Raw genomic sequence first — 27,136 nt, 5'->3', positions numbered from 1 at the left:
CTCAAGTGGTAGAGCTCTAGCCTTGAGAAAGCCCAAGGACAGTGCCCAGGCCCTGAGTCCAAGGCCCAGGACTGCCCCCCCCCCAAAAAAAATTATATCATGATATATATGTATATATATGTGTGTGTGTGTGTGTATGTATGTATGTATTTGGGCTTGCAATATGGAGCTGTATTATTTCTCTGCCTGTTGTTCCTATTGCTCAAATAAGTACTGTCTACCTCATGTAATGTATTTAGGCCACATGCTCTAATGTGAAAAGACAATATCCTCACAGCTGATATCCATTTTAACATCAAATCCTGAACACTGACTTCATGTTAGATGTGTAGTTTGCAGGAAAGGTAGGAATATATGAACAACTCATAAGCACAATTTCTACACGTAGATTTTCCTTAATATACAATTTGTATTAACCATATTTTAACTGGATCACTGTTACTCCTTTAAGAATGTTCTTTACCTGAACTGTTCTAGAAATTTTTAGTCATTAATTTAACAAAATGTATATGTACATACATATGTGTGTATAATATATACACATATATAGTATATATTACAAAATTCTGGTAGTGATACCATGGTACCTTTGTATTACAAACAAAAGATGGTCTGGCTTATTCACAGTGTAGAATTTTCTAAAGTGTTTCCTAAGAATAAATGAAAGTAAGTAATAGGATTTTGTTTACAAGACAGGGAAATTAAGTTTAAATGTATTTGTTATTGTTTTGAGATGGAGTCTTACTGTGTTATCCAGACTGACCTCCAACTTGTGATTTTTTTTTTTTTAAATGGGTCATGGTGCTTGGTGCTGTCCCTGAGCTCTTCAGCTCAAGGCTACCATCCTACTCTTGAGCCAAGCCCCACTTCCCATTTTCTAGAGGTTAATTGGTGATAAGAGTCTCAGGTCCTTTTGTGCTGGAGCTTGCTTTGAACCTTGAACCCTAGATCTTAGCCTCCTGAGTAGCTCGGATTACAGGCGTGAGCCGCTTCGTCTACTTGTGTTCTTTCTCCTTCACTTAACTTCCTAAGTAACTGAGATTATAGACATGGTCTATTATACTTAGCTTAAATAACTTTTCAGCTTCCTCCTCTCTTCCATTCCTTCCTCTTCCCTTTCCTTTGCAGTTCTGGTGTTTGTACTTAGTGCTTCATACTTGTTAGATAGACTCTCTATACTTGTGTCATACATGCAGCCTTAAAAAAAAAAAGCCAAGCCCAGTGGCTGTAACCCTAGCTACTGAGGAGGCTGAGATCTGAGGATCCAGGTTCAAGGCCAGCCAGGGCACTAAAGGCAGTGAGACTCTTATCTCTAGTTTATCACTAGAAAACCAGAAGTAGTACTGAGGCTCAAGGGGAAGAACAGTAGCCTTGAGCTGAAGAGTTCAGGGACAGCGTCCAGGCCTAGAGTCCAAACTTGTTTCTAGAGGTACTCAGGAGGCTGAGATCAGAGGATTACCGTTTGAGGCCAGTCTGGGCAGGAAAATTCATAGGGCTCTCAAATCCTGTTAACTACCAAAAAGCCAGAAGTGAAGTTGTATCTTCATGGGAGAGTGCTAGCCTTGAGCAAAAAAATAAACCGCAAGAATGCCTAGACCCTGAGTTGAAGTCCCAGGACTGGCACAAAAAGAAAGCAAACCCAAGTCTTCTTCCCACTACCATATATTTACAACTGTTCTGTCTGCTTTGATTCTTACTGCTGTCAAGACACTCTGTCCACACTGCTATGAGCATAATTTTGATGAAGTATAGTTGACCTCATAAAACAGCATTAACAAGAATAATACACTCGGAGTGGTCAAGGTTTCAGGTTTTGGTGTGGCATACATTGAACTTGACCTGTTTTTATCTTATTGGTTAACAAGATGACCTTCATCTCTCACACCACCTGAAGAGTTCACATGGGGCAAATGGCAGGCCTTCTGAGCTTCTTTACATTGAGAGGTACCTTCCAAAAGGGACGCTGTCTATTCACTTTGGAATTATAGTGTATGAACTAAATAACTTTTTGTTGATTGAGAGCTGTTTATAGTACTCAAGTAATTATTGGATCCAGCATCTTCTCAAGTGGTTACAAAGTCAGCCTTAGGGAAAAAGGGTGGGTGGGGAAGAGGCTTGTAAGTATGAATGTTTCTCTGCATCTCTGGTCCACATATTATTGCATAAACCATTTCCCTCCCTCCCTCCTTCTTTCCTCTTCTATGGCTTGAACTCAGGACCAGGGCACTGTCCTTTGACACTTGTTGCTTAAGGCTACCACTTGTTGGACACTTGCTGCTCAAGGTGGCACTTTTGCCTTAAGCAAGTCCGCATACATATGCATTATGGTAGCCCAAAGGTATTGAAAGAAGGGACTATTCTTTCCAATTAGATAGAGCTTGTCTTTGTTCATATCTCATGGAAGTAGGGCTGCCTTGGGGTGGTAGGTTTTTCCCTCCTTTATTATTTTTGTGCTTCCTTTTTTTTTTTTTTTTTTTAAACCAGTCCTGGGCTTGAGCTCAGGGTCTGAACACTGACTTTCTCAAGGCTAGAGCTCTAACATTTGAGCACTTGAGCCTCAGCACCACTTTAGGCTTTTTTCTATGTATATGGTACCGAGGAATCGAACCTGGATCATTATGCATGCTAGGCAAGCACTCTACCACTAGGCCAAACTCCCAGCTCTGTGCTCCCTATTTTTTTAATATATTTTTTTTGTAATTAATAAAAGGGTTACATGATATTTGCCAGATAGAAGGTGCATTAATTCACATACATTGATACCCTTTCACATGTCTTGGTCCCCATTACCTGCCCCCCCCATCTTGGTTTTCCCCCTTTCCCTATCAAATTTCAATAAATCCAATATATCAGATAACAAAGTGAGATACTGTAACAATATGAGCTACCCAAGGGACAGCAAAGGAGATGAGAGATAACATAGTACATTAAGGACAACAATCATTTGTTATATGGCTTTTGTTTCAATATCCTGGAGGTCCTTTCAATTAGCTTCATACTATATGGCCTTATGTATCAAGGTTTAGATCTATTGTAGATCTCTGCTAGTAGAGCCCAAGGTTTCTACTGATTATGACAAATGAGGGAAACCATTGAGCCTAAGTACTTCACTTAATATGATTTTTTCTAAGTCTTTCCATTTCCTAACAAATGGGGCGATGTCGTTTTTTCTGACAGCAGCATAGAATTCCATTGTGTACAAATACCACAACTTGTTGATCCACTCATCAACTGAGGGACATCTAGGTTGGTTCCATATCTTTGCTATGGTGAATAATGCTGCAATGAACATTGTTGTGCTAGTGGATTTAGTATGCCCTAGTTTCTGGATGGTTGGGTAAATGCCAAGTAGTGGAATTGCTGGGTCATAGGGGAGTTCTATGTTTAGTTTAGCCTTTTGAGGCACTGCCATACTGCTTTCCATAGTGGTTGAACGAGTTTGCACTCCCACCAACAGTGTAGTAGTGATCCCTCCTGGCCACATCCCCTCCAACATCTGTTATTATTCGTTTTCCTGATCCTGGCCATTCTAACTGGAGTGAGGTGGAATCTTAGAGTTGTTTTAATTTGCATTTCTTTTATGACCAGAGATATTGAGCATTTCTTCATGTGTCTATAGGCTATTTTTATTTCTTCTTCAGAGAAGACTCTCTTTAAGTCTTTGGCCCATTTTTTAATGGGATGGTTGTTACTTTGGAGATTAGTTTTGGGGTGATTCAATTTTTTTTGCCAGTCCTGGGCTTGGGCTCAGGGTTTGAGCACTGTCCTTGGACTTTCTCAAGGCTAGCATTCTACCACTTGAGCCTCAGCACCACTTCCAGCTTTTTGTTATATATGTGGGGTACCGAGGAATCGAACCTGGGTCTTCGTGCATGCTAGGCAAGCATGCTACCACTAGGCCAAACTCCCAGCCCCTGTGCTCCCTATTTTTAAAATGCTTATTAAGGAAAAATATAGTCATATATGAAAGTAGAAAAGTAAAATGAACCTGATTCACCTGATTCACAATGTTGGATTACTTCAGCTCCTGCTCATTTCTCCCTCCCTCCCATGATTCATACAGATAGTTATGCCTATCTATATTGTCCCAGCAATTCTTCCTCTTCTAACCCAATTATTAGAAGTCTCTTAGACATCAAGAATGTCATCCTTTAGCAGGACACGGTGGCTCACACCTGTAATCTTAGCTACTCAGGAGGCTGAGATCTGAGGATTGTGCACCAAAGCCAGCCTGGGCACTAAAGAAGATGAGATTCTTATCTCCAATTAACCACTAAAAAACCAGAAATGATGCTGATGCTCAAGGGGTAGGGCAGTAACCTTGAGCTGAAGAGCTCAGGGACACCGCCCAGGCCCAGAGTTCAAGCCCCATGACAAAAAAAAAGAATGTCATCTTTTAGTTGTAAAATCATACTACATATGTGTTGAAGACTGTGTAACCCAGTAAATACATAGTCTAGTTTGACTTAGGATTATTGAGAAAGTGATATACATTCAATAGAAACAGGATCTGAGCTTGGGCTGAATAGCTCACCTGGCTTTTTTCTATGTATGTGATACTGAGGAATCAAACCTAGGTCTTCATGCATGCTAGGCAAGCACTCTACCATTAGGCCAAACTCCCAACCCCGCAGATGCTTTTTTTGAAGGTTGGTCTTTGCTCAGTCTAGCAGTTCATAGTATGAAAATTGTTTTCCGTGCTTTTCAGGGATTACGTTTTCTGGTAGGAATTTTTGTGCGCCCCCCCCCCCCCATTGTTCCTAATCTTGACTCAGAGCCTGGGTACTGTCCCTGAGTTTCTTTTGCTCAAGGCTGTCTACCACTTGAGCCACAGTGCCACTTCTGGCCTTTTCTCTTCATGTGATACTGAGGAGCCCAGGTCTTTATACATGCTTTGACATGCTTGGCAAGTACTCTGCTTTTGCTAGCACTTTTGCAAGTGCTTCCCTTCATGCATTCATGCATTCTACGTCAGCCCCTCTTTTGCTCTTTGTTTTTCTGAGTAGGGTTGCAGGTGACTGGCTTCTTACAGTTTGTTTGAATAAAGTAGCTATCATTTGAGGAAATTATGAGGATGTCAGTCATGGTCATTGGGCTTGAACTCTGGGCCTGGGTGCTGTCCCTGAACTCTTTAGCTCAAGACTGCCACCCTTGAGCCACAGCACCACTTCCTGTTTTCCAGTGGTTAATTGGGGATAAGAGTCTCATGGCTTTGTAGTGCCCTGGTTGGCTTTGAACTGTGATTCTCAAATCTCAGTCTCCTGAGTAGCTAGGATTATACACTTGAGCCACCAGTGCCCAGCTTCTACTTTTTTACTTTGCATTCTTGTTTCCTTTTGCAGCCGCCACCTTCCTCCTCCTCCTCCTCCTCCTCCTCCTCCTCCTCCTCCTCCTCCTCTTCCCCCCTCCCCCTCCTCCGCCTCTTCCCCCTCCCCCCTCCTCTTTCCATTTTGTTTTGTAAGCTAGTAGAGGTAGTTTATAGTCAGCAGTGGTTTCGTGCTGCCCTTTGACTTGCAAACTCCTAGTAGTGTTTCTGTGGTAGTCATACATTGGAATTTGTTTAAGCAGGTAAGCAGAGACAGATGTGATCCTCAGTTTTCAGTCAGTCCCACCTTTAGTACAGAAACCTTCATTATTGTATTTCCCAGCTCCCTAGCTGAAAAAACGAGATAGTTTCAAACACTGTCTTACTCAGTGTTTAGCTTCCAGCTCAAGTGCCAGTTCCTATATGGAAATAGCAAAAATGAAACATTTCCACCTTCACAGTTTAGGAAAACAGAATGCCTGTTTGCTTTTTGTTCATCTGAATACAGTGAGATATTTTGAGAAATTATATCCTGAAGCATACTGGATAAGACAAATTTATACAAGATTAACCTAGGAAATGGAAAGTTTTTTTTGGTTTTTTTTTTTGGGTCCTTGGACGCTTATTGCTCACAAGGCTAGCATTCTGCCACTTGAGCCACAGCACCACTTCTGGCTTTTTCTGTGTATGTGGTTCTGGGGAATTGAACCCAGGGCTTCATGCATGCTAGGCGAGCACGCTACTACTAGGCAATACTCCCAGCCCAGCTTTTGTGAGTTTTGAATATTAATTGATGCTTTTTTATGTGCTTATATAATCAAATCCAATTTCAAAAACATCTTTATTTAGCTTGTAATAGCTCATTAAGTCAAAGTTTTTTGATGTTTAATACTTTGTACAGATTCAATTTAGAAAAATTTTTGGACATCAGTCAGAGCATATGGAATAAATTAAAGGTGCTCTTCCATGAAGGAAGTTTTTGTGTCCACCATCCAACATTGGTTGGTTTAATTATTGAGATTGCTCTGCTGTTTTGTGACAGTGCATCAACTCTGTTGTGCTACATACCATCATACCTTGCCCCACCCCCCCATGGTACTGGGAATGAATTCAGGGTCCACCTAGAAATCACTCTACTATTTGAGCCACTGTACCAGCATGCGCCCCCCCCCCCCCCCCCCCCGCCCATAGTATTTTGGGGGCTGGGAGTTTGGCCTAGTGGTAAAGTACTTGCCTAGCATGCATAAAAATGTGGTTGGATTCCTTGGTATCACATACATAGAAAAGCCAGAAGTGATGTGATAGCTCAAGTGGTATAGTGCAGTCCTTGAGAAAGAAAGCCCAAGGAAAATGCTCATGCCCTGAGTTCAACAAAAGATAGTATCTTAGCCAGGTACAGTAGCTCATGCCTGTAATCCTAGCTACTCAGGAGACTGAATCCTCAGGATCTTGGTTCAGAGCCAGCCTGGGCACTAAAGAATATTAGACTCTCATCTCCAGTTAATCACCAGAAAACGGGAAGTGGGGCTGTGGCCTTGAGCTGAGGAGCTTAGGGACAGTGCCTATTTTAAGCCCCACGACTGATCTTCCCCCCTCCCCCCCCCAAAAAAAAAGTATCTTAGTGGTTTCCCAGACTGTTTCCAACCTCTGGGGCTTGACTGATGCTCTTGCCCAGCCCCTGAGTTATAAGGTTATAAGCACACATAGTTCGTGCATCCTGCATAAATTAATATGCTCACATGCTGTTTCAGTGCTATTAATTATTTTACACAAGTTTTAGTGTGTATGACTTTTTGACAGTGTTCTGTCAAAATATTTTTCTTTAAGACGGTAAACACTTTTTTTTTTTTTTTTTTTTTTTTGCCAGTCCTGGGCTTGAGCTCAAGGTCTGAGCGCTGTCCTTGGACTTTCTCAAGGCTAGAGCTCTACCACTTGAGCCTCAGCACCGCTTCCGGCAGTCTTCGTGCATGCTAGGCAAGCACTTTAACCAGTAGGCCAAACTCCCAGCCCAACACTTGTTTTTTATTTATTTATTTATTTATTTATTTATTTATTTATTTATTTATTTATTGCCAGTCCTGGGCTTGAGCTCAGGGCCTGAGTCCTGTCCTTGGATTTTCTCAAGGCTAGAGCTCTACCTCTTGAGCCTCAGCACCACTTCCGGCTTTTTGCTATGTATGTGGTACCGAGGAATCGAACCCGGGTCTTCGTGCATGCCAGGCAAGCACTTTAACCACTAGGCCAAACTCCCGGCCAACACTTGTTTTTTAAACCACAATAAAATTTCCCTAAATAAGCAGAATAAAAACCTTACTCATCAGCTATATTCTAATTTAAACCCCATACTGTTCTACCCTTTCCCTCTTGCTGTCTTTTGTTTTCACTTTACCTTTGAATCAACCATGAGGCACACTTTTCCTGTGTTAACTTCATAGCATTTCCTCTTTTGTATCTTAACTGAGACCTTCACTGAAGACCCAGTGTGTCACAGGGCTTGAACTAGTCCTGGGCGCTGTCCCTGAGCTCTTCAGATCCAGGTTACTGTTCTACCCTTGAGCCAAGCCTCACTTCCTGTTTTCTAGGGGTTGATTGGAGATAAGAGTTTCAGGTTCTTTTCTTCCCTGGCTGTAAGTCTAGTTTTTTGTTGTTGTTTTTTAAGTGTTTTGAGTCTTATCTTTCTTTGATCAAAGGCTTTTGACAACTTAGGGATGGATATCACCTTTTGAGAAATTGGAAAATTTGGGAATTCTGTCTAGCTGTTTTGGGATCCCAGACAAAAAGGCACAGTAGTATCTCTGTCCAGAAATACATTTGTCTCCGTGTGTGTGTGTGTGTGTGTGTGTGTGTGTGTGTGTGTGTGTGTGTGTGTGTACACATATACACAAGAGGCTGAGATCTGAGGATCATAGTTAAGAGCCATTCCTGGCAGGAAAGTCTGTGAGACTCGTATTTCCAATTAACCACCAGAAAACTACAAGTGGCATTGTGGCTTAGTCATAGAGTGCTGTGCTAGCCTTGAGCTGAAGACCTCAGGGACAATGCCTAGGTCCAGAGTTCAAGCCCCATGACCCCCCCCCCAAAAAAAAAAAAAACAAAAAACAACAACTTGAAAATATACTGAATTGGGGCCAGGAGTTTGGCCTAGTAGTAGAGTGCTTGCATAGCATGCACAAAGACCAGAGTTTGATTCCTTGGTACCACACACATACACTTAGGTTCAAGTGGCCTTGAGACAGTGCTCAGGCCCTGAGCTTAAGCCCAGGACTGGACAAAATAAATCAATGAATGAATAAATAAATAAATAGAAAAAAGAAAGGAAAGAAAATATACTGAATTGAGATCCCCACGTACAACCCAGAGCAGATTTTCCCTTCTCTTTCCACTTGATCTTGATTTGTAACAGGAAACTTTTAGTATATGTTATGCATGTTGACATAGTTTCAGTAGACTTGGAATTGGTAATATAACTCTAGGATAGCTTTATAAAACACCCTAAGATGAAGAGTGCATCAGGTAACAAAATTCACATGTATTATGATTACAGTTGGATTTAAAGATGCTGAATTTGTATTGATGTAGCATGTAGCTTAGTGGTAGAGTTATTTCTCAAGCGTGTGGATTTGATTCCCAGCACCACCATCATCTAGAGAAAGAAAGAAAGGAGGAAGGAAGGAAAGAAAGAAATAAAAGCATAAATAAAATACTAAGGAACTGTGTACTATACTAGTAGTGATTTTTGTGTTGATTTTGTGTTGATGTTGTCTCGGAATCATTGCTATTACGCGTTGTGTTGGAATTGTTTATGATGGAATTATGGGTGATTTTCAATCCTTCCATAATATTTTGTATAGTATATTTGTATATTATGATTTAAAATATATATAATTTTCTCCAATTTTTTGTTGTTGTTGTTGGTCGTGAGGCTTGAACTCTGGGCCTTGGTGCTGTCCCCAAGCTCTTCATCGCTACTATGGGTTTTCTAGTTAATTGGAGATAAGAGTTTCATGGACTTTAGTGCTGGGACTGGCTGGCTTTGAGACTCAATCCTCAGATCTCAGCCTCCTGTTAGTAGCTAGGATAGCAGGCGTGAGCCACCACACACTCAAGCATTTTTTGAATAATTCCTTTTCATCATCATGGCCTTTCAGAGTTGTAGTGGGAAGAGGTTTCCTGGTGAGTTTCCTGCTGAGTAATCTGCAGGATGACTAGAGAGAAGCTTTACAGTGGACTCATAATTCTTCTTCCTTTTTGTTTTTTAACCAAATCTTTGCTGTACATGTTTTAATGTCATTTCTGTTTTTGATTTTAGGTATCAGTTTTTAGAAGAAGCATTTCAAAATCAGAAAGGTGCAATTGAGAATTTATTGGCTAAGCTGCTTGAGAAGAAGAATTATGTTCATTTTGCAGCTACCCAGGTACAGAATAGGTAAGTTTGCCTTAAAGCCATAATTTTACGTTTTGCACTGTCAAGAAAAGGTCCAGTTTAAATTGTTTTCTATTAAGGATGTATAGCAAACAATTTTTAATAGCCAGATAACATAATTTGAGTTTAAGATTATATTTGTTAATTATAAAAATTTATGTAATCTTTCATGATACATCTTTGTTTTAAAATAAGATTTCAAACTGTGTAAATTGTAACCTTGGAAAAAGAAGCTAATACAAAGGGAAATTGAATTACAAACTTAGGAGTAAAGTATTGAGAATAGCTTAATCTGCAGAACCAGTGTTAAAGACAGCACTTACTGTAGTAGTGTTCTAATGGGAATGTCTAGAACAGCTTTGGGCATGCAGAACAAACTCACACTGTCATCATTATTACTTAAAAAGCACTTTACTTTGACACATTTATTTGTAAATAATCAAAATTTATTTATAAGGAACATGGTGTTAAATTCTGTGAAAATGTAGATGAACAAGGTTAGGACTCATACTAGAAAGATTAACACTTGGAGCTAGCATAATTAAAACTGGAAATTTCTGAGGCAAGGTTAATATGGCTATTATGTAGACTCACAAATACTGGAATTGTATGTATGTATGTATGTATGTATATATGTATGTATGTATGTCAGTCATGGGGCTTGAACTCAGAGCCTGGGCCCTGAGTGTTTATGCTGAAGGCTAGTGGTCTACCACTCTGAGTCACAGGGCCATTTCTAGTTTTCTGTTGATTAAGTGAGGATGAGAGTCTCATAACCTTTTCTGCCTGGGCTGGCTTTGAACTCCAATCCTCAGATTTCAGCCTCCTGAGTAGGTAGGATTATAGGCTTGAGCCACCAGTGCTTGGTGGAACTTTCTTTCTTTCTTTCTTTTTTTTTTTTAAGTGAGTTATGATTAAAATGACTATAGTAGATGCTAGAATATTAGTTTAGTGAAGAAATAAAATGTGCTTTAACTGTGATAGAGCTTTTCATCATCGTAAATAATTTCAAAAGAAAAGCTTTCTGTAAAGTAAGTATTTCCACACATATTCATTGATGGTTGTTTCGCAAGGCAGGTTGGGATGTTTTAGATTGAACTGTTGCTTTGTTGTGGTTGATATTGGAGAAGATAACTATCTTTTCACAAGTTAAAGGTAGATGTCCTTTTCAGTTGCAGGCATGGCTCAAGAAAAACCCTAACCTCAAACCCAGGTACTTCAGAGATTGGCAAAGATAAACAACTTTATAGAGGTCTCCTTTAGAGAGGAAATTAGTTGATTGATAAGACATTTTCTTTTTTTCCTTTTTTTTTTTTTTTTTTTTTTTTGCCTGTCCTGGGCTTTGAGCTCAGGGTCTGAGCACTGTCCTTGGACTTTCTCAAGGACTTTCTCAAGGCTCTACCACCTGAGCCTCAGCAACACTTCTGGCTTTTCTTTTCTATGTATCTGGTACTGAGGAATCGAACCCGGGTCTTCGTGCATGCTAGGCAAGCACTCTATCGCTGGGCCACACTCCTGGCCCATTTTCATGGTTGTTTTTTTTTTTTTTTTTTTTTTTTTTTTGCCAGTCCTGGGCTTGGGCTCAGGGTTTGAGCACTGTCATTGGGCTTTCTCAAGACTAGAGCTCTACCACTTGAGCCTCAGCACCACTTCCGGCTTTTTGCTATGTATGTGGGGTACCGAGGAATTGAACCTAGGTCTTCGTGAATGCTAGGCAAGCACTCTACCACTAGGCCAAACTCCCCAGCCCCCCATTTTCATGTTTTTATTAATTAATTTGTGAGTCATGGGGTTTGTACTTGGCCTTGTCCCTGAGCTCTTTTACTCGAGGCTACAGCCCTATCTCTGGGCCTGGGTGTTGTCCCTGAGCTCTTCAGCTCTAGGCTACCACCCTACACCAAGCCCCATTTCCAGTTTTCTGGAGGGTAATTGGAGATTCTTTTGTGCCTCGGCTGACTTTGAACCTGGATCCTCAGATCTCAGACTCCTGAGTAGCTAGGATTACAGGCGTGAGCCACCATGCTCAGCTGCATTCTCGTGTTTTTAAATGTATGTTTTAGGTGTATATTATTTGTTTTTTCTTTGTCTCTGTGTGTGTGTGTGTGTGCGTGTGTGCGTGTGTGCATGTGCACGAGCGTACATTCTGGGGCTTGGAACTCGGGGCCTGGGTGCTGTCTCTGTACATTATCACTTCTTCAGGCTTTTAATGGTTAACTGGAGATAGTCTTTCATGGACTTTCCTGCCCAGGCAGTCTTTCGGTGGTGGTAGTGGTGGTGGTGGTTGTTCTTGAATTATGGGCCTTAGTGCTGTCCTTGAGCTCTGCAGCTTAAGGCTAGTGCTCTAGCACCTTTAGCCACAGCTAATTATGGAGTTAAGAGCCTCATGGATTTACATGCTCAATCTTGCTTTGAACTGTGATCCTCAGATTTCAGCCTCCTGACTAGCTAGGATTATAGGCATAAGCCACTGGTGCCCAACCCCAGGCTGTTTTGTTAGAGGTGTGAAATGTTTGTGAATTTGTATAGGGAAATAGAACGAATGGCTCACTTGTGATTGTAAAGCTTTGGGGAATAATAATTTCATCTCTAGGAATTTTTGTTTTGTAGTCTCATTGTATAGTACAGGTTGTGATTCTCTTGCCTCTATTTCTCAAGTGCTGGGATTGATTGCAGACATTTGTCATCATGCCTTGCTTCTATTACATGTCTGTGTGTTTTTTTTTGTTTTTTTTTTTTTTCTTCCTTCCTTCCTTCACAGGTGACCCACACAGCAGTTCTTACTGATATTGCATGATTCCCATTGTGGGCGCCTTGACATTGTGGACCCATGTGTTTTATAGCAATTAGTAGTGCCTTATTTCACAGTCCTCCATTGGCGTTAGTAATATAAGGATAGAATTCAATAAAATTTTCTACTACAAACCAAGCAGTGATATACAGACAAAGGAGGGAAAGCTACGTTACTACCCGCTCAGTGTCTTAAAAGTATGATAAGGAAAAGCCTCAAAGGGTGGTGGCACATTAAAACATTTTGTGCCCTTTTGTATATTACAGTAGAAAGTTATCTGAGAGTCTGAAAGAAGTACTCAGAACCCATATTTGAAGTGGCAAAGTAAGTTTACTAAGTTTAATTCTGACCTCCTCAAAAAGGTGGTAATTACTGGTCATGGCATGGTACTTATGTTCATTGTTTGTCAGAAACATTGAGATTAAATAGAACCAATATGCTATATTTAACACCAGCCGTCACTGGTATTAGATGTTTGTATCTCACTTTCATGTTATAGTGGCTTAAGGAGACTGTTCTCCAGCTGGATAAACTGTCCTTCAAGAGGTGAACATAAAATGGCTAGTTATTAAATTCATTCTTTGTCTCTATACCAACTTGTTTGGACCAAATTAAGTGGTATGGGCTGCTGAAATGTAAGTCTTAGCTTTTGAGAAAGGTGTAACTTTACTTGTTAAGAGTCCAGTTGGATGAGTTTCTGTAAAGGTTGATGACTCAGGCACATAGGATAAGTTGATGACCTAATGCTGCATTTCTCTTATTCAGGATAAAAGAAGTAAATGAGACTAACAAACGAGTAGAACAGGAAATTAAAGTGGCCATTTTCACCCTTATCAATGAAATTAATAAGAAAGGAAAATCTCTCTTACAGCAGCTAGAGGTATGGTTCAAAGCCAAAATAAATAAAAAAAAAACTGCTTCTCTTGCTCTTCAGCTGTTTGTAATGTGATTAATAGCTTAATTGGGTTGGGATATGGAAATAAAGTAAAATTAAAAGTTTTTTTTCACATTTTCTGTTGAGAAAGATTTACTCCCCCTTTTTTCTAATTGCTTTGTAGTCCAATTTAATAGCTCTGGTTTAGCTATGTACATAGGATGGTGATATTCTCTTTAAGAATTACGACTGAAGTGTGATGAAAAGCTGGCCCATTACATTTATTTTCTCAGCCCATACAAGTGTATTCCATTTTAACCTTTCAGATTAAATGTACATTTGGCTTATACTTGATTGATGTGTGCATTTCAGCTTATATATTTAAAAAATTACAAAGTTTTGCCAAAATTGACTATTTTGAAATATATATAGCCTTAATCATTAGGTTACATGTTTTAAGGTTTGTGTGGGTGACCTAGATGAGAATCTAGCTTGTGAAATCCAAATTATTTTTAGTGAAAAGCTCATCTTTACTGTTCACAGTTGATGCATCCTCAGCAAATTCCAAATGTGATTTTTGGAAGGAAAAAAAAAGTTTTCTTTCTGAAAATGCTCTGCCTTTAATAAACTCAGATGCCGTGGGGCTGTGTTTTTTGTATCACTGAATAATCATTTGAACTGCTTTATCTTCTATTAACTTCACATTGCCCTTAGAGCCTTTTCTTTTTTTTTTTTATTTGCCAGTCCTGGGCTTGAGCTCAGGGCCTGAGCACTGTCCTTGGACTTTCTCAAGGCTAGAGCTCTACCACTTGAGTCTCAGCACCACTTCCGGCTTTTTTCTATGTATGTAGTACCGAGGAATCAAACCCGGGTCTTCGTGCATGCTAGGCCAGCACTTTAACCACTAGGCCAGACTCCCGGCCCCTTAGAGCCTTTTCTATTCTGTTGCTTTGTAGAGCTCTTTAAAATTATATGAACTATATATCATTTCTAAATTTTAAATCCGTCTCCACTGATAATAGTGGTAAGATGAAAAATGTCTCTTTCCTGTTGCCTATCTTGTTAATTGCTCTAAACCTCAAAAGCACCAGGTGAATGGAGAGCACTTAGCAGTAGCTATTTTTGACACATTTTAGCTATTTCTAATATTTGTAATATGGGTAATAAGGGTTCAGAATTAAAAGATGCCTCTTAAGGCTAAGTGAATGTCAATGATAAACGTGCCATGTACTTCTAATGTAACAGTTATTATTAAAATAGATGTTTTCTAATATAGTATATTCCTAAACTTAGGAAAAAAGAGGTTTTTCTGGGCTTTGTTAAAGGATTTTTTTGTGTGTGTGTGTTTGAAATTGTAAATGAAAATTCTTCCAGAATGAGTACCTTATTCATTGATTTACATTATACAGTGAAGCTTACTTCTTTAGGAAAAGTATTGTCCAGTAAACCAAGTGGAATAATTTGTGGAGAGAAAATCATTCTAAAATTGTTGCTGTATCCTCTGAACCTTGGGGTCTGGTTTGGCCAATTGTCACTCCTTGGTATTTGTGAACATTGTCATATCACAAGTGCCCCTAATTCGTACAGCTGTGGAATTTATCTTTTTTGTTTGTTTTTTGTTTTTGTGCCAGTTTTGGGATTTGAACTCAAGGCTTAGATACTGTCCTTGGGCTTTCTCAAGGCTAGCACTCTACCACTTGGAGTCACAGCACTACCTCAGGCCTTTACTGTGTATGTAGTACTGAGGAATCAAACCCAGGGGTTTGTGCATGTTAGACAAGCACTCTACCACAAGGCCATCCTCCTGGCATATCTTCATTTTTGTTTTAGGAATTTCAGTTTAACTTTAATCTCAAGCCACACCACTAGGTGGCAATCAGGTGACACATTTTTATTGGCCTAGGAAGTATTAGTTGATTTTATAAAATTTATTTCTAAAATTCAATTCATAATGAATAATATATAATAGAAAGACCCATTTTAAGCATTTTATATGACTAAAGAAAAATATTCACTAACATGAGTATGTTGAATGTTTTAGCATAGAGGGCTGAGCTTCAATCTCACTTTTGTTAGTGACAGCTCCTCTCCATGGCTTACTTGACAGTCAAGCTTCTCCTTTCACATCACTTTTAAGGGAAATGTGGGTATTATATCCATGTGACTTCTTCCTGTGGTATGTTCTTTAGTGAAGTTCTTCTTCCATTTCAGAATGTTACAAAAGAAAGACAGATGAAGCTCCTACAGCAGCAGAATGACATCACGGGCCTCTCCCGACAGGTGAAGCACGTCATGAACTTCACAAACTGGGCCATTGCCAGCGGCAGCAGCACCGCCTTGCTGTACAGTAAGCGGCTGGTAAGGCGAGCACTGTCTTAGCTTCCGGTAACTGTTCAAAGTGTAATTGTGAATTTTAGCAAATGCAACCACTTACATCAAGATCCAGAGAAAATTTCTATCCTCAAAGGTTTCCTTGTTCCATTATCCCTGAGCTTAGGCAGCACAAATCTCACTAGTCTCTTTTAAGAATTTAAGTGGAACCACATGGTATGTATTCTTTTAAAGGTACCCACAATCTTCATGTAATTTCTTACCAGAAACAGCAGAAATTCAACTATGTATATTATATTTGATTGCTAATTTAAGCAGGTAAGAGATTTGACATGGGCCGTATGGCTTCTGTTATGTCTTTATCTTGTATGTTTCCTTAATTGGGATTTAATTTTAAAACTAATGTGAATTTTTTTCCCTTCAAGATTACTTTTCAATTGCGTCATATTTTGAAAGCACGGTGTGATCCTGTTCCTGCTGCTAATGGAGCAATACGTTTCCATTGTGATCCCACCTTCTGGGCAAAGAATGTAGTCAATTTAGGTGAGAAATCATTATATAAATACAACTTAAAGTACTAAATTTAAAGGAGAAAACATCTAAAGCAATTTTAGATAGCTTAAAAATTTTAAACGTGAATGATTTGGAAAATAACCCTACCTGTTAGAAACTCATTTTAGTGGTTTTATATGGCAGTGTCATTGCATCTTAATGATATGTAGAGTTTACTCGGTGTAGTGGTACTTTTTTTTTTTACTTTCATTGTTACGAATTGAACCCAGGGCCTCAATCATGTTGAGCTTCCTCTCCACCACAGAGTCACACTTTAGCCCTATATGGTGGGGATTCCCCTCTCCCTTCCCCACCATTTCAAAAGATTGTAAAGTAAAGACTGTGTTACAGAGTGGTCTGCCAACCTCTACCTTCCTAAAATTGACCCTCAGTCCATACAAAGCAATGGTTCTGTTTAAAGTGAAGGAAGGGTTGGGAAATGTATCTTAGTGGTAGAATGTTTGCCTAGCATATATGAAGCCCTAAGTTTTGATTCCTCAGTACACATAAACAGAAAAAAAAAATAAGGGCCTGGGAGTTTGGCCTAGTGGTTAAAGTGCTTGCCTAGCATGCATGAAGACCCGGGTTCGATTCCTCAGTACCACATACATAGAAAAAAGCCAGAAGTGGTGCTGAGGCTCAAGTGGTAGAGCTCTAGCCTTGAGAAAGTCCAAGGACAGTGCTCAGGCCCTGAGCTCAAGCCCAGGACTGGCAAAAAAAAAAGAAAAAAAAATAAGTGGCACTGTGACTCAAGTGGTAAGAGTTCTAGTCTTTTTTTTTTTTTTTTTTTTTTTTGTGGGTCATGGGACTTGAACTGGGCGCTGTCCTTGAGCTCTTCAGGTCAAGGCTACTACCCTACCCCTAGGCCTGGGCATTGTCCCTGAGCCCTTCTGCTCAAGGCTACTGCCCTACTCTTGAGCTGAGCCCCACTTCCTGTTTTCTAGAGGTTAATTGAAGATAAGAGTCTCAGGTCCTTTTGTGCCTGGGCTGTCTTTGAACTTTATTTTTTTGCTTAGGGCCTGAGCACTGTCCTTGGGTTTTCTCAAGGCTAGAACTCTACCACTGGAGCCACAACACCACTTTTGGTTTTTTTCTATGTGTGTGGTACCAAGCAGTTGAACCCTGGTCTTTGCACATGCTAGGCAAGTAGTCTACCACTAAGCCAAATTCCTGGCCCCTGGCTTTGAACTTTGAACCTTCATCTCAGATCTCAGTCTCCTGGGTAGCTAGGATTACAAGCATGAGCCACCATGCCCGGTTTACAGTTCAAGTCTTGAGCAAAAACAGTGCAAGAGCGATGACTCAGTGTTCTCATACCCAATACTATGGACATGGTATTGGGAATATAAACACAACTACATTGACATAAAAATTTATGACTTTGTAGACATAATGTTTTAATACATAGATTAATATATATCTATGACATATGCCCTCAGCCTAATTATGTCCTAAAATCTATGTGCCAGTGATTGTACATAGAGATTCCCTTCTTGAATACTTGCTTCTTAAACACGTTATTTGAAATATAATGTAAAAATCAATGTTAATAAATTTTTTAATAATAAAAACAAAACATAACAAAAAAAACCCTGGAATAGTGCATAGGCCCTGTCAAGCCCTAGGAGTGCCAAAAAAAGAAAAAATAAAGTGAGGGTTGAGATTTTAGCCTAATTAGTCAAGTGCTTACCTGGGTTCAATTTCTTAGTGCCACATACATACACAGGAAAAAAAAGTGAAGGACATTGTTACTTCCTGAGACATGAATGGGTTGAACAATTTAGTGTTTCCATAGAAATCGACTTTTCTTTTTTTCCCCAGTCTTGGGCTTAAGCTCAGGGCCTGAGGACTGTCCTTGGATTTTTCTCATGGCTAGAATTCTACCACTTGAGCCTCAGCACCACTTCTGGCTTTTTCTAAGTATGTGGTACCAAGGAATCGAACCCGGGTCTTCGTGCATGCTAGGCAAGCACTCTACCACTAGGCCAAACTCCCGGCCCCAGAAAACAACTTTTTGTAGCAATATAATACTCTACCCATTACTACTTGGTAATGTAGAAGCAGCTTCAGTCAGTATTTGCAGTTTGAGTCTCCTGTAGATTTATGATGGAGAACTGAACTGGTTTACACTGATTTGGTGGGCCTCTAATAATAGCATTCAGCTCTTTTAGTTTTCTGGGCATTTGTATAAAAGGAAGGGAAGGTCAAATAGCATATTATGGCCAATCATAAGTCACTTGGGAGTAAGACTTAGTATATTTAGTTATTGATCACCAATACTTCTAAACCTTGCTCCTACCCATGCTGTATTTTTGGTTGCTTTGAGATAGTTGTCAGAGGAGGATAAGAGTAATCATTTTTGAAGTAGCCAATTCGGTTGAATTTGCATTCTTCTCATTTTTGGATTCCTCAGGTAATCTAGTAATAGAGAGTAAACCAGCTCCGGGTTACACTCCTAATGTGGTGGTTGGGCAAGTTCCTCCAGGGACAAATCACATTAGTAAAACCCCTGGACAGATTAACCTAGCACAGCTTCGACTCCAGCACATGCAGCAGCAAGTGTATGCACAGAAACAGCAGCAGTTGCAGCAGATGAGGATGCAGCAACCACCAGCCCCTGTGCCCACCACAACAGCCACATCACAGCAGCATGCCAGACAGGCATCCCCACAAATGTTACAGCAGCAGGTAAGCATCAAGCCATCACCTCCCTGGTTATGAAATGGAAGCCTGACAGACTTTGTTATTCCATGTAGGTGAAGACAAAAGGTGGTGAAAAAATAAGAACCAAACCAGCGTACTAATAATTGCTAGTACTGAAGTTTTCATCCCTCCCTTGCCAGATACAAGGTCCTGGGTCAAAGCATCAAGACTGTGTCTGCCTGAGAACTGACAAGATTCTTCTATTGTTTAGCCATTTGTTCAGATCATTTGTGTGCATATGTCTCTCCTGTTCTCTCTGTCTTATAATCCAAACTAATATTGATACGTATTCTGTCTCTCAGTGAGGAGAAAGGGAAAATTTGAAGTTATGTGGGTTAAGGCTAGAAAGGAGAGTAATGATATTATATCCTTCTGTTGCCAGTTGAATTTTGCCATAATATTTTCATAATGGAAAAATATATTTATAAAAAATAATTATACAAACTGCGTTTTCTACTCTCTGCAGCCGCCAAGACTGATTAGTGTGCAAACGATGCAACGAGGCAACATGAACTGTGGAGCTTTCCAGGCCCATCAGATGAGACTGGCTCAGAACGCTGCCAGGATTCCAGGGATCCCCCGACACAGCGGCCCACAGTATTCCATGCTGCAGCCGCACCTCCAAAGACAAGTATGCCTAGAGTTACATTTGTAAGAACCATACAATTTTAAAACTAAAAACCTTGTTATACACAGTCACCTGTTGAAGAAATGTCATTGATACATTGAAGAGTTTGATTGCTGGGCACAGCGGCTCAGGCCTGTAATCCTAGCTACTCAGGAGGCTGAGATCTGAGGATCAGGGTTCAAAGCCAGCTCAGACACAAAAGAACCCAAGACTCTTGTCTGCAATTAACCTCTCTAGAAAACGGGAAGCCGGGCTTGGCTCAAGGGTAGGGTGGTAGCCTTGAGCTAAAGAGCTCAGGGACAGCTCCCAGGCCAAGTTCAAGCCCCATGATCCATCCCCCCCTCCAAAAAAAAAAAAGCGCTATTCTTCTCTCCTTCTCCCCTCTGTCCTGGGGCTTGAACTCATGGCCTAAGCACAGTCCTTAGGCTTTCTCAAGGCTAGAGCTCTATCTGAGCCACAGCACCACTTCCAGCTTTTTTTTTTTTTTTTTTAATGTATGTGGTACCAAGGAATCAAGCCCAGGTCTTTTTGCATGCTAGGCAAGCACTCTATCCCAAAGCCAAAACTCCCTGTCCTGATTTAACGCTATATTCTTGTCCTAGAAAAATGCATGTACATGAAATGTTACTTATTTAGTTGCTAATACATTTTTGGCTAGTTCTAAGGCTTAAACTTGGGGCCTTGGCTCTGTCCCTCTTTGTGCTCAAGGCTAGTGCTTTGAGCCAAAGTGCCACTTCTGGCTTTTCTGAGTAGTTTAATGGAGGTAACTGTCTCATAGACCTTTCTGTCTCAGCAGGCTCGGAACCATGATTCTCAACTCAGCCTCCTAAGTAGCTAGAATTACAGTTGTGAGCCACCAGCACCTGGCACGCATGAAATTTTGCATTCAGTTTTAAAGCATCTTTGTGGAGTGTTGTTTGTGTTGGTCCTGAGGGATTCAGGAACTTGATTTCAGTGCCTGGGTGTGGTCCTTGAGTGTTTTTTGCTCCATGTTAATATTCTACTACTTGAACCCATCAACATTATCTAGTTGGAGATAAGTGTCTCTTGGATTTTCCTCTCCAGTTGGCAAATCCAAGGAAATTTTAATTTACCTATGTTAAAAAAAAAGATGGTAGAATTGTCCAAAAATGAATGTAGATTGGAAGTGTTGCTATTTGCTTATCTCATATTTTCAGTACTATCAAGGTTCAACCGTAAACACCACCAGAAACTAAGTGTAGTTAGAGAAAAATTTATAATACTTAAAATTTTTAGGTTTGATTTTTACCCAGGTCTTTGTGTATGCTAGGCAAACACGTTATCACTAAGCCAAACTCCTGGCTCCAGCAAATCCACTTTTTAGATATTAATTTAACTTACGTGCCATTGCAACCCTTATGTCTTGTGATAGTGCCTAGGTCCAGTGTTCAAGACACAGGACTTTTTTTTTTTTTTGCCTGGGGCTTGAACTCAGGGCCTGAGCTCTATCCTTGGGTTTTCTCAAGGCTGGAGCTCTACCACTTGAGACACACCATTACCAGCTTTTTTCCTACATATGTGGTACTGAGGAATAGAACCCAGGTCTTTGTGCATGCTAGGCTAGCACTCTACCACTAAAGCCACAGGACTTTTGCTAAAGAAACAAAAAAGAGCCGGGAGTTTGGCCTAGTGGTAGAGTGCTTGCCTAGCATGCATGAAGACCCAGGTTCGATTCCTTGGTACCACATACTTAGAAAAAGGCAGAAGTGGTGCTGAGGCTCAAGTGGTAGAGCTCTAGCCATGAGAAAAATCCAAGGACAGTCCTCAGGCCCTGAGCTTAAGCCCAGGACTGGAAAAAAAAGAAAGAAAGAAAGAAAGAAAGGGAGAAAGAAAGAGAGAAAGAAAGAACAAGAAAATGAAAAGATGCAGCTTGATAATGGTAACAGGATAAATTCACAAAGGAAATATGATTTTCATTACTGACCAGTTCTATGTGACCTTAAAAAAATGACAGCCTTATTAATTCAGAAATGAGTGTAAGTTAAATCTTACCTATTTTATTCAGAGAGCTGTTACAAATATCATTTAAGGTCATATATGACAGTTGTTGGAAATAAATGTGGTTTTTTTTGTTGTTGTTGTTTGTTTTGTTGTTTTGTTTTGTTTTGCCAGCCCTGGGGCTTGAACTCAGGGTCTGGGCACTGTCCTTGGGCTTTCTCATCTCAAGCTAGGCCTCTACCACTTGAGCCACAGCACCACTTTTTTTTTTTTTTTTTTTTTGTGCATGTAGTACCTAGGAATGGAACCTTGGTCTTCTGCATGCCACGTAAGTACATACACTCCTGGTCCAGAGACATAAATTTCTGCTCATATATAAATGAATCATTTAAAATATTTAAAAACTGCTGGGCACTGTGATCACGTCTGTAACCCTAGCTACTCAGGAGGCTAAAATCTGAGGATCAAGGTTTAAAGCTAGCTCAGGCACTAAAGTCCGGGAGACTCTTATCTCCAATTAACCACCAGAAAACCCATAGCCTTGAACTGAAGAGCTCAGGGACAATGCCCAGACCCAGAGTTCAAGCCCCATCCTTTATTTTTTTTTCTAACATAAAAACTACCAGCAGCCTGGGACCATCATACCTGCATATCACTTTTAACTCCTTTTCACTTCAAGATGGCTTTCAAGCTGTATTCTTTCTCCCCCCATCCCTCTGTCCTCCCCCCCTTCTCCATCTCCCTCTCCCTCCCTCTCCCTTTCTCTCTCCCCTCTTCCCCCATCCCTCCTTTCCATATTCCTTTCATTTTTTCCCAGTCCTGGGGCTTTGACTCAGGATCTGAGCACTACCCTTGTACTTTCTCAAGGCTAGAGCTCTACTATCTGAGCCACACCATCACTTCTGGCTTTTTCTATATATATTGTACCGAGGACTCGAACCCTGGTCTACGTGAATGCTAGGCAAATACTCTACACTGGGATAAACTTTGGGACTTTGTTTTTGTTTGTTTTCCTTTTGTCTGTCGTGGGACGTGAACTCTGGGCTGGGGCACTGTCCCTGAGCTCTTCAGCTGAAGGCTACCACCCTACCACTGAGCCACAGTGCCCCTTCTGGTTTTCTGGTGGTTAATTAGAGGGAGATAAAGAGTCTCACTGACTTTAATGCCAGGGCTGGCTTTGAACTGTAGTCCTCAGATCTCAGCATCCTGAGTAGCTAGGATTAGAGGTGTGACCCCTCAATGCCAGCTTCTGTAGTCATTTTCATTAGAAAAGAGTCAAGTGGGTCATCAAAGAATATAGGAAGAACATGAGCTTTTTTGGCCTGCTGCTTGTAAACTCTACAGTTTCCTTGTCATATTCATATGTTCTTGTTCTAAAGGAAGGTTATATTACCATGCTGTCAAGTCTTTTTTCCTACATCCTGCACAAAAATGAATAAAAATTGAAGCTGGGTTTTGAATATTTTGTAAAAGTTTGAAAGATTCCTTAAATACTCTTTTTAAATTAAAAATAACCTTTTTAAATTAAATTATGGCATAGTTTAGATATCCTGTTAGATTCACTAATGGTACTGTCTTCTTTCAGCATTCAAACCCAGGTCATGCAGGACCCTTTCCTGTGGTATCAGTACACAACACCACAATTAACCCAACGAGCCCTACTACAGCAACTATGGCAAATGCAAACCGAGGTCCTACTAGCCCATCTGTTACAGCCATAGAGCTAATCCCCTCAGTTACAAACCCAGAGAACCTTCCGTCTCTGCCAGATATTCCTCCTATACAGGTTTGTATTCAAGTGAGTCATTTCAACTGTCATGTCAGTTAAGATGTATAGAGTTTATATTTCAGACTTTCTTAATGGCTTTTAATTTTAGCACTAACATTTCCCTGAAATTTTAAAAAGTATAGACACTAGTTTTTGTTTTGATTTTGGTTTGGTTTGCTACTTTGTTCTAGTTTTAGACATTGAACTCTCAGGGTCTGGATGTTGACCCTGAGCGTTTCTGCTCAAGGAGCCACGGTGCCACTTCTAGCTTTTTTGTAGTTAATTGGATATGAATGAGTCTCTTGGGCTTTCCTGCCCAGGTGGCCTTTGAACCAAAGATCCTCAGATTTCAACTTCCTGAGTAGCTAGGATTGCAGGTGTAAGCCAGAGCCATCTGGCTAGACAGTTTTATCCATAGAAATTTAATACTTGTAGATGGGGGAGGTAATAAATGTCTGAAATCTCTTCACTCAGAAGTCTGGGCTTCATTGGAAGTCCACAAATGAATGAAAAACAAAATATTCTGTGCATTCTCAAAGGCACCTCAGTTGCAACAATTAAGTTGAATTTTATATTGGAAAATCTCTTAGTAAATTGTAAATATTAGCTATGACACTAATGAAATTAATACTTCATCTTTAATCAAAGTAGATTTATTTTTATCTTCTTTCTCTTAGTTGGAAGATGCTGGATCAAGTAGTTTAGATAATCTACTAAGTAGATATATTACAGGCAGCCACCTACCCCCACAGCCTACAAGCACCATGAACCCTTCCCCAGGACCCTCTGCCTTATCTCCAGGATCATCAGGTAAAGCACGTGGGGAACTTGCCTTATTTCCTTAACACCATCCTTTCAAAGAAAGTGTTTATATCAGGCTTTTCCAGAGAAACAAACGGCAGGCAGGTGGGCATGCATACGCCCTCCCCCCCACAAATATGGGGAATGGGAGGGCAACAGGGACATTCATTTTCAGGAATTAGCTCTCATGATTTTGTGATTCTGCACAGTGGCAGGCCCAAAATCTTCAGGGCTGCAAATCCAGGGAAAGGTACTTTATAGTCTAGAGTCTAGAGTCTAGAGCTTTTCTGGGTCTTCAGCTGTTTAACATTGTAGAGGATAATCTGCTTTTTTCCAGGCTGACTTATTTAAATGTTAACATACCTAACACTACCTTCATAGCAGCTTAATGTTGTTTCACTCAACAACCCGAATTCTATTTCCTAGCCAGTTTGATATGCAGAATTGAATCCCCCTCCTTTCTCTGATTTTTGTTTTTTTTTTTTTTTTTTTTGGCCAGTCCTCTGGCTGGAAGTCAGGGTTTGAACACTGTCCTTGGACTTTCCTCAAGACTAACATTCTACCCGTTAAGCCACAGCACCACTTCCAGCTTTTTCTATGTATGTAGTACCAAGGAAGCAAACCTGGGTCTTTGTGCATGCTAGGCAGGCACTCTCCCACTATCCCAAACTCTCGGCCCTGTTCTCCATTTTTTTTTTTGCTATTGTTCAAATAGTGTTGACACTCTTGGGCTAACTGCCATGATATAAAGGGTCTCTGTTGTTGATAACTATACCCAGTTTCTCTGAACTTATAATGCAGTCCAGCTCTAAAACACTTTTTAAGTAATAAAACCTGTTTCCTAAATTTAAAGGAAAGCACAAATTTCCAAATTATAACTTAAAGTAAAAACTTAAATTTACTTGAAAGTATTAAAATATTCTTGAGGTGTGTCCAGATCCCTCTGTTTCATTGATCCTACTACAGGCGATTCAGCCTTAAGCCTGTATTATAAGTGAAACAGTGTCAAAACATGTTAACAATCTAGAAATGGTGGTAGAATATATTTTTCTGATGTAGTCTAAGTGTCACTTTTTTCTTATAGAAAAAAGACCCATCATTTCTGGAGGAAGAACTGTGGAAATGTCCATACAGATTTTGCATGAGGTGCATCATTCACCTAGGGTTTTTTTTGAAGTATATACGTTTTTTAGTTTTAATAGGGGTTGTTGTAGCTAGGCCTTTTGAAAGGAGTAAGGACTGCTGGCATGGAATTTGGATACCTTATTTTCAGGTGTCATGCTCAGAAAGCTCAAGTAAGGAAGTGCAAAAGTTTGAGACCTGTATATGGTTGAGGCTGTCTAAAATAAAATTAAGGGACTGGGAGTTTGGCTCACCTAGTGGTAGAGTGCTTGCCTAGCATGCAGGGAAGACCCAGGTTCGATTCCTCGGTACCACATACATAGAAAAAAGCTGGAAGTGGTGCTGTGGCTCACGTGGTAGATCACTAGTCTTGAAAAAAGTCCAAGGACAGTGCTCAGGGCCTGAGTTCAAGTCACACGACTGGCAAAACAAACAAAAAAAACCCCCAAAAACCAGCTGACCAACCAGACAAAATTCTGTATGTGAGGTGACTTAAAAGAAGAAAGACAAGTTCTCTTGCTATGGTAGTTTTTGTTGGTATTCTGAAGAGGATTCTCACCTGAGAATCTCTCATCACTTGATGAGAGAAATTGGTTCGATACCTGCTAATGGTTTGATAGGTCATCCCAGACTTTTCACCTGGCTTGAATTTCCAGAAGTTTCTGAATTGGGTTGTAATAATCTAGAATTCCAAACATTCCTATATGTGCTGCTATTCAATTTAACTTTCTACTTTTTAGGTTTATCAAACTCTCACACACCTGTGAGGCCTCCTAGTACCTCTAGTACCGGCAGTCGAGGCAGGTGAGTATTTTTATAGAAAAGTTTTAAGAATTCATTGTCTTACCTCTTTATAGTTACTACGTAGTTTCCATAGTGATTTGGCCATAGCCAGATTCTTTTCTTTTTTTCTCTTCTTTTTGGGGGGGTCATTGGTCATGGGGCTTGTGAACTCTGGGCCTGCTCACTGTCCCTGAGCATTTCATCTCAAGGCTACTGCCCTACCCTCTGGAGCTGCAGCACCACTTCCGTTTTTTTAATGGTTAATTGGAGATAAGAGTCTCATGGACTTTAGTGTTCGGTCTGGCTTTGAACCACGATTCTCAGATCTCAACCTCCTGACTAGCTAGGATTACAGGTGTGGGCCGCCATACAGGCCGATTTTCTTGTATTTTTATCCTGTCTCGCTTCTCTGTCTCTATCTCTCTGTCTCTCTCTCTCTCTATCTCTATCTCTCTCTATCTCTCTAGCTTGAACTCAGGACCTGAGCTTTCTCAAGGCTAAATCTCTACCACTTGAGCCATAGCACCACTTCCTGGCTTCTTTTCTTTTTTGCCAGGCCTGGGCACTGTCCTTGGACAGTTTTTGCTCAAGGCTTGAGCCCTGCCACTTGAGCTACAGTACCTCTTCAAGCTTTTTCTGAGAATGTGGTATCGAGGAATCAAACCTAGGACTTCATGCATGCTAAGCGAGCACTCTACCATTAGGCTGTGCTCCCGGTCCAAAATTATTAGCTTTTATTTATTTTTATTTTATTTATTTATTTATTTATTTTTTTTTGTGAGTCCTGGGCCTTGAACTTAGGGCCTGAGCACTGTCCTTGGGTTTTCTCAAGGCTAGAGCTCTACCACTTGGGGCACAGCAGAATTTCTGGCTTTTTCTACATATGTGGTAAAGAGGAATTAAACCTGGGTCTTCATGCGTGCTAAGCAAGCACTCTTACCACTAGGCCATCTCCTGGCCCTCCATTCTCTTTTGAAACAAGTTTTGTAAGTCATTCCATTTTACCTATGACTTTCAGTATCATGTAACAATTAAGAAATTTAAATGACTGTGTACAGAACCATAATCAAGACAAGAAGCTTTAACAGCTAATTGTTTA

The 27,136-nt window shown here is 40.3% G+C and overlaps 1 protein-coding gene across 2 annotated transcripts in view; it reads left to right on the top strand.

Annotated features, from left to right (window-relative positions):
• The window catches only part of Trim33 (tripartite motif containing 33), a 66,205-nt gene that overhangs the window by 24,103 nt on the left and 14,966 nt on the right, over positions 1–27,136 (top strand). For both annotated transcript variants that reach the window (XM_090334074.1, XM_090334073.1), the window contains exons 5-13: positions 9,615–9,731; positions 13,282–13,396; positions 15,602–15,748; positions 16,147–16,264; positions 18,687–18,961; positions 19,443–19,607; positions 23,149–23,349; positions 24,009–24,141; positions 25,995–26,058. In XM_090334074.1, the coding sequence (XP_090190200.1) occupies positions 9,615–9,731; positions 13,282–13,396; positions 15,602–15,748; positions 16,147–16,264; positions 18,687–18,961; positions 19,443–19,607; positions 23,149–23,349; positions 24,009–24,141; positions 25,995–26,058 (1,335 nt within the window). The remainder of the gene's footprint in view (positions 1–9,614; positions 9,732–13,281; positions 13,397–15,601; positions 15,749–16,146; positions 16,265–18,686; positions 18,962–19,442; positions 19,608–23,148; positions 23,350–24,008; positions 24,142–25,994; positions 26,059–27,136) is intronic.

This window comes from Megascapheus bottae, chromosome 6, assembly GCF_031878675.1.
Source record: "Megascapheus bottae isolate mThoBot1 chromosome 6, mThoBot2.hap1, whole genome shotgun sequence".
NCBI lineage: Eukaryota > Metazoa > Chordata > Mammalia > Rodentia > Geomyidae > Megascapheus > Megascapheus bottae.
This window is presented reverse-complemented; position numbering and strand designations above follow the sequence as displayed.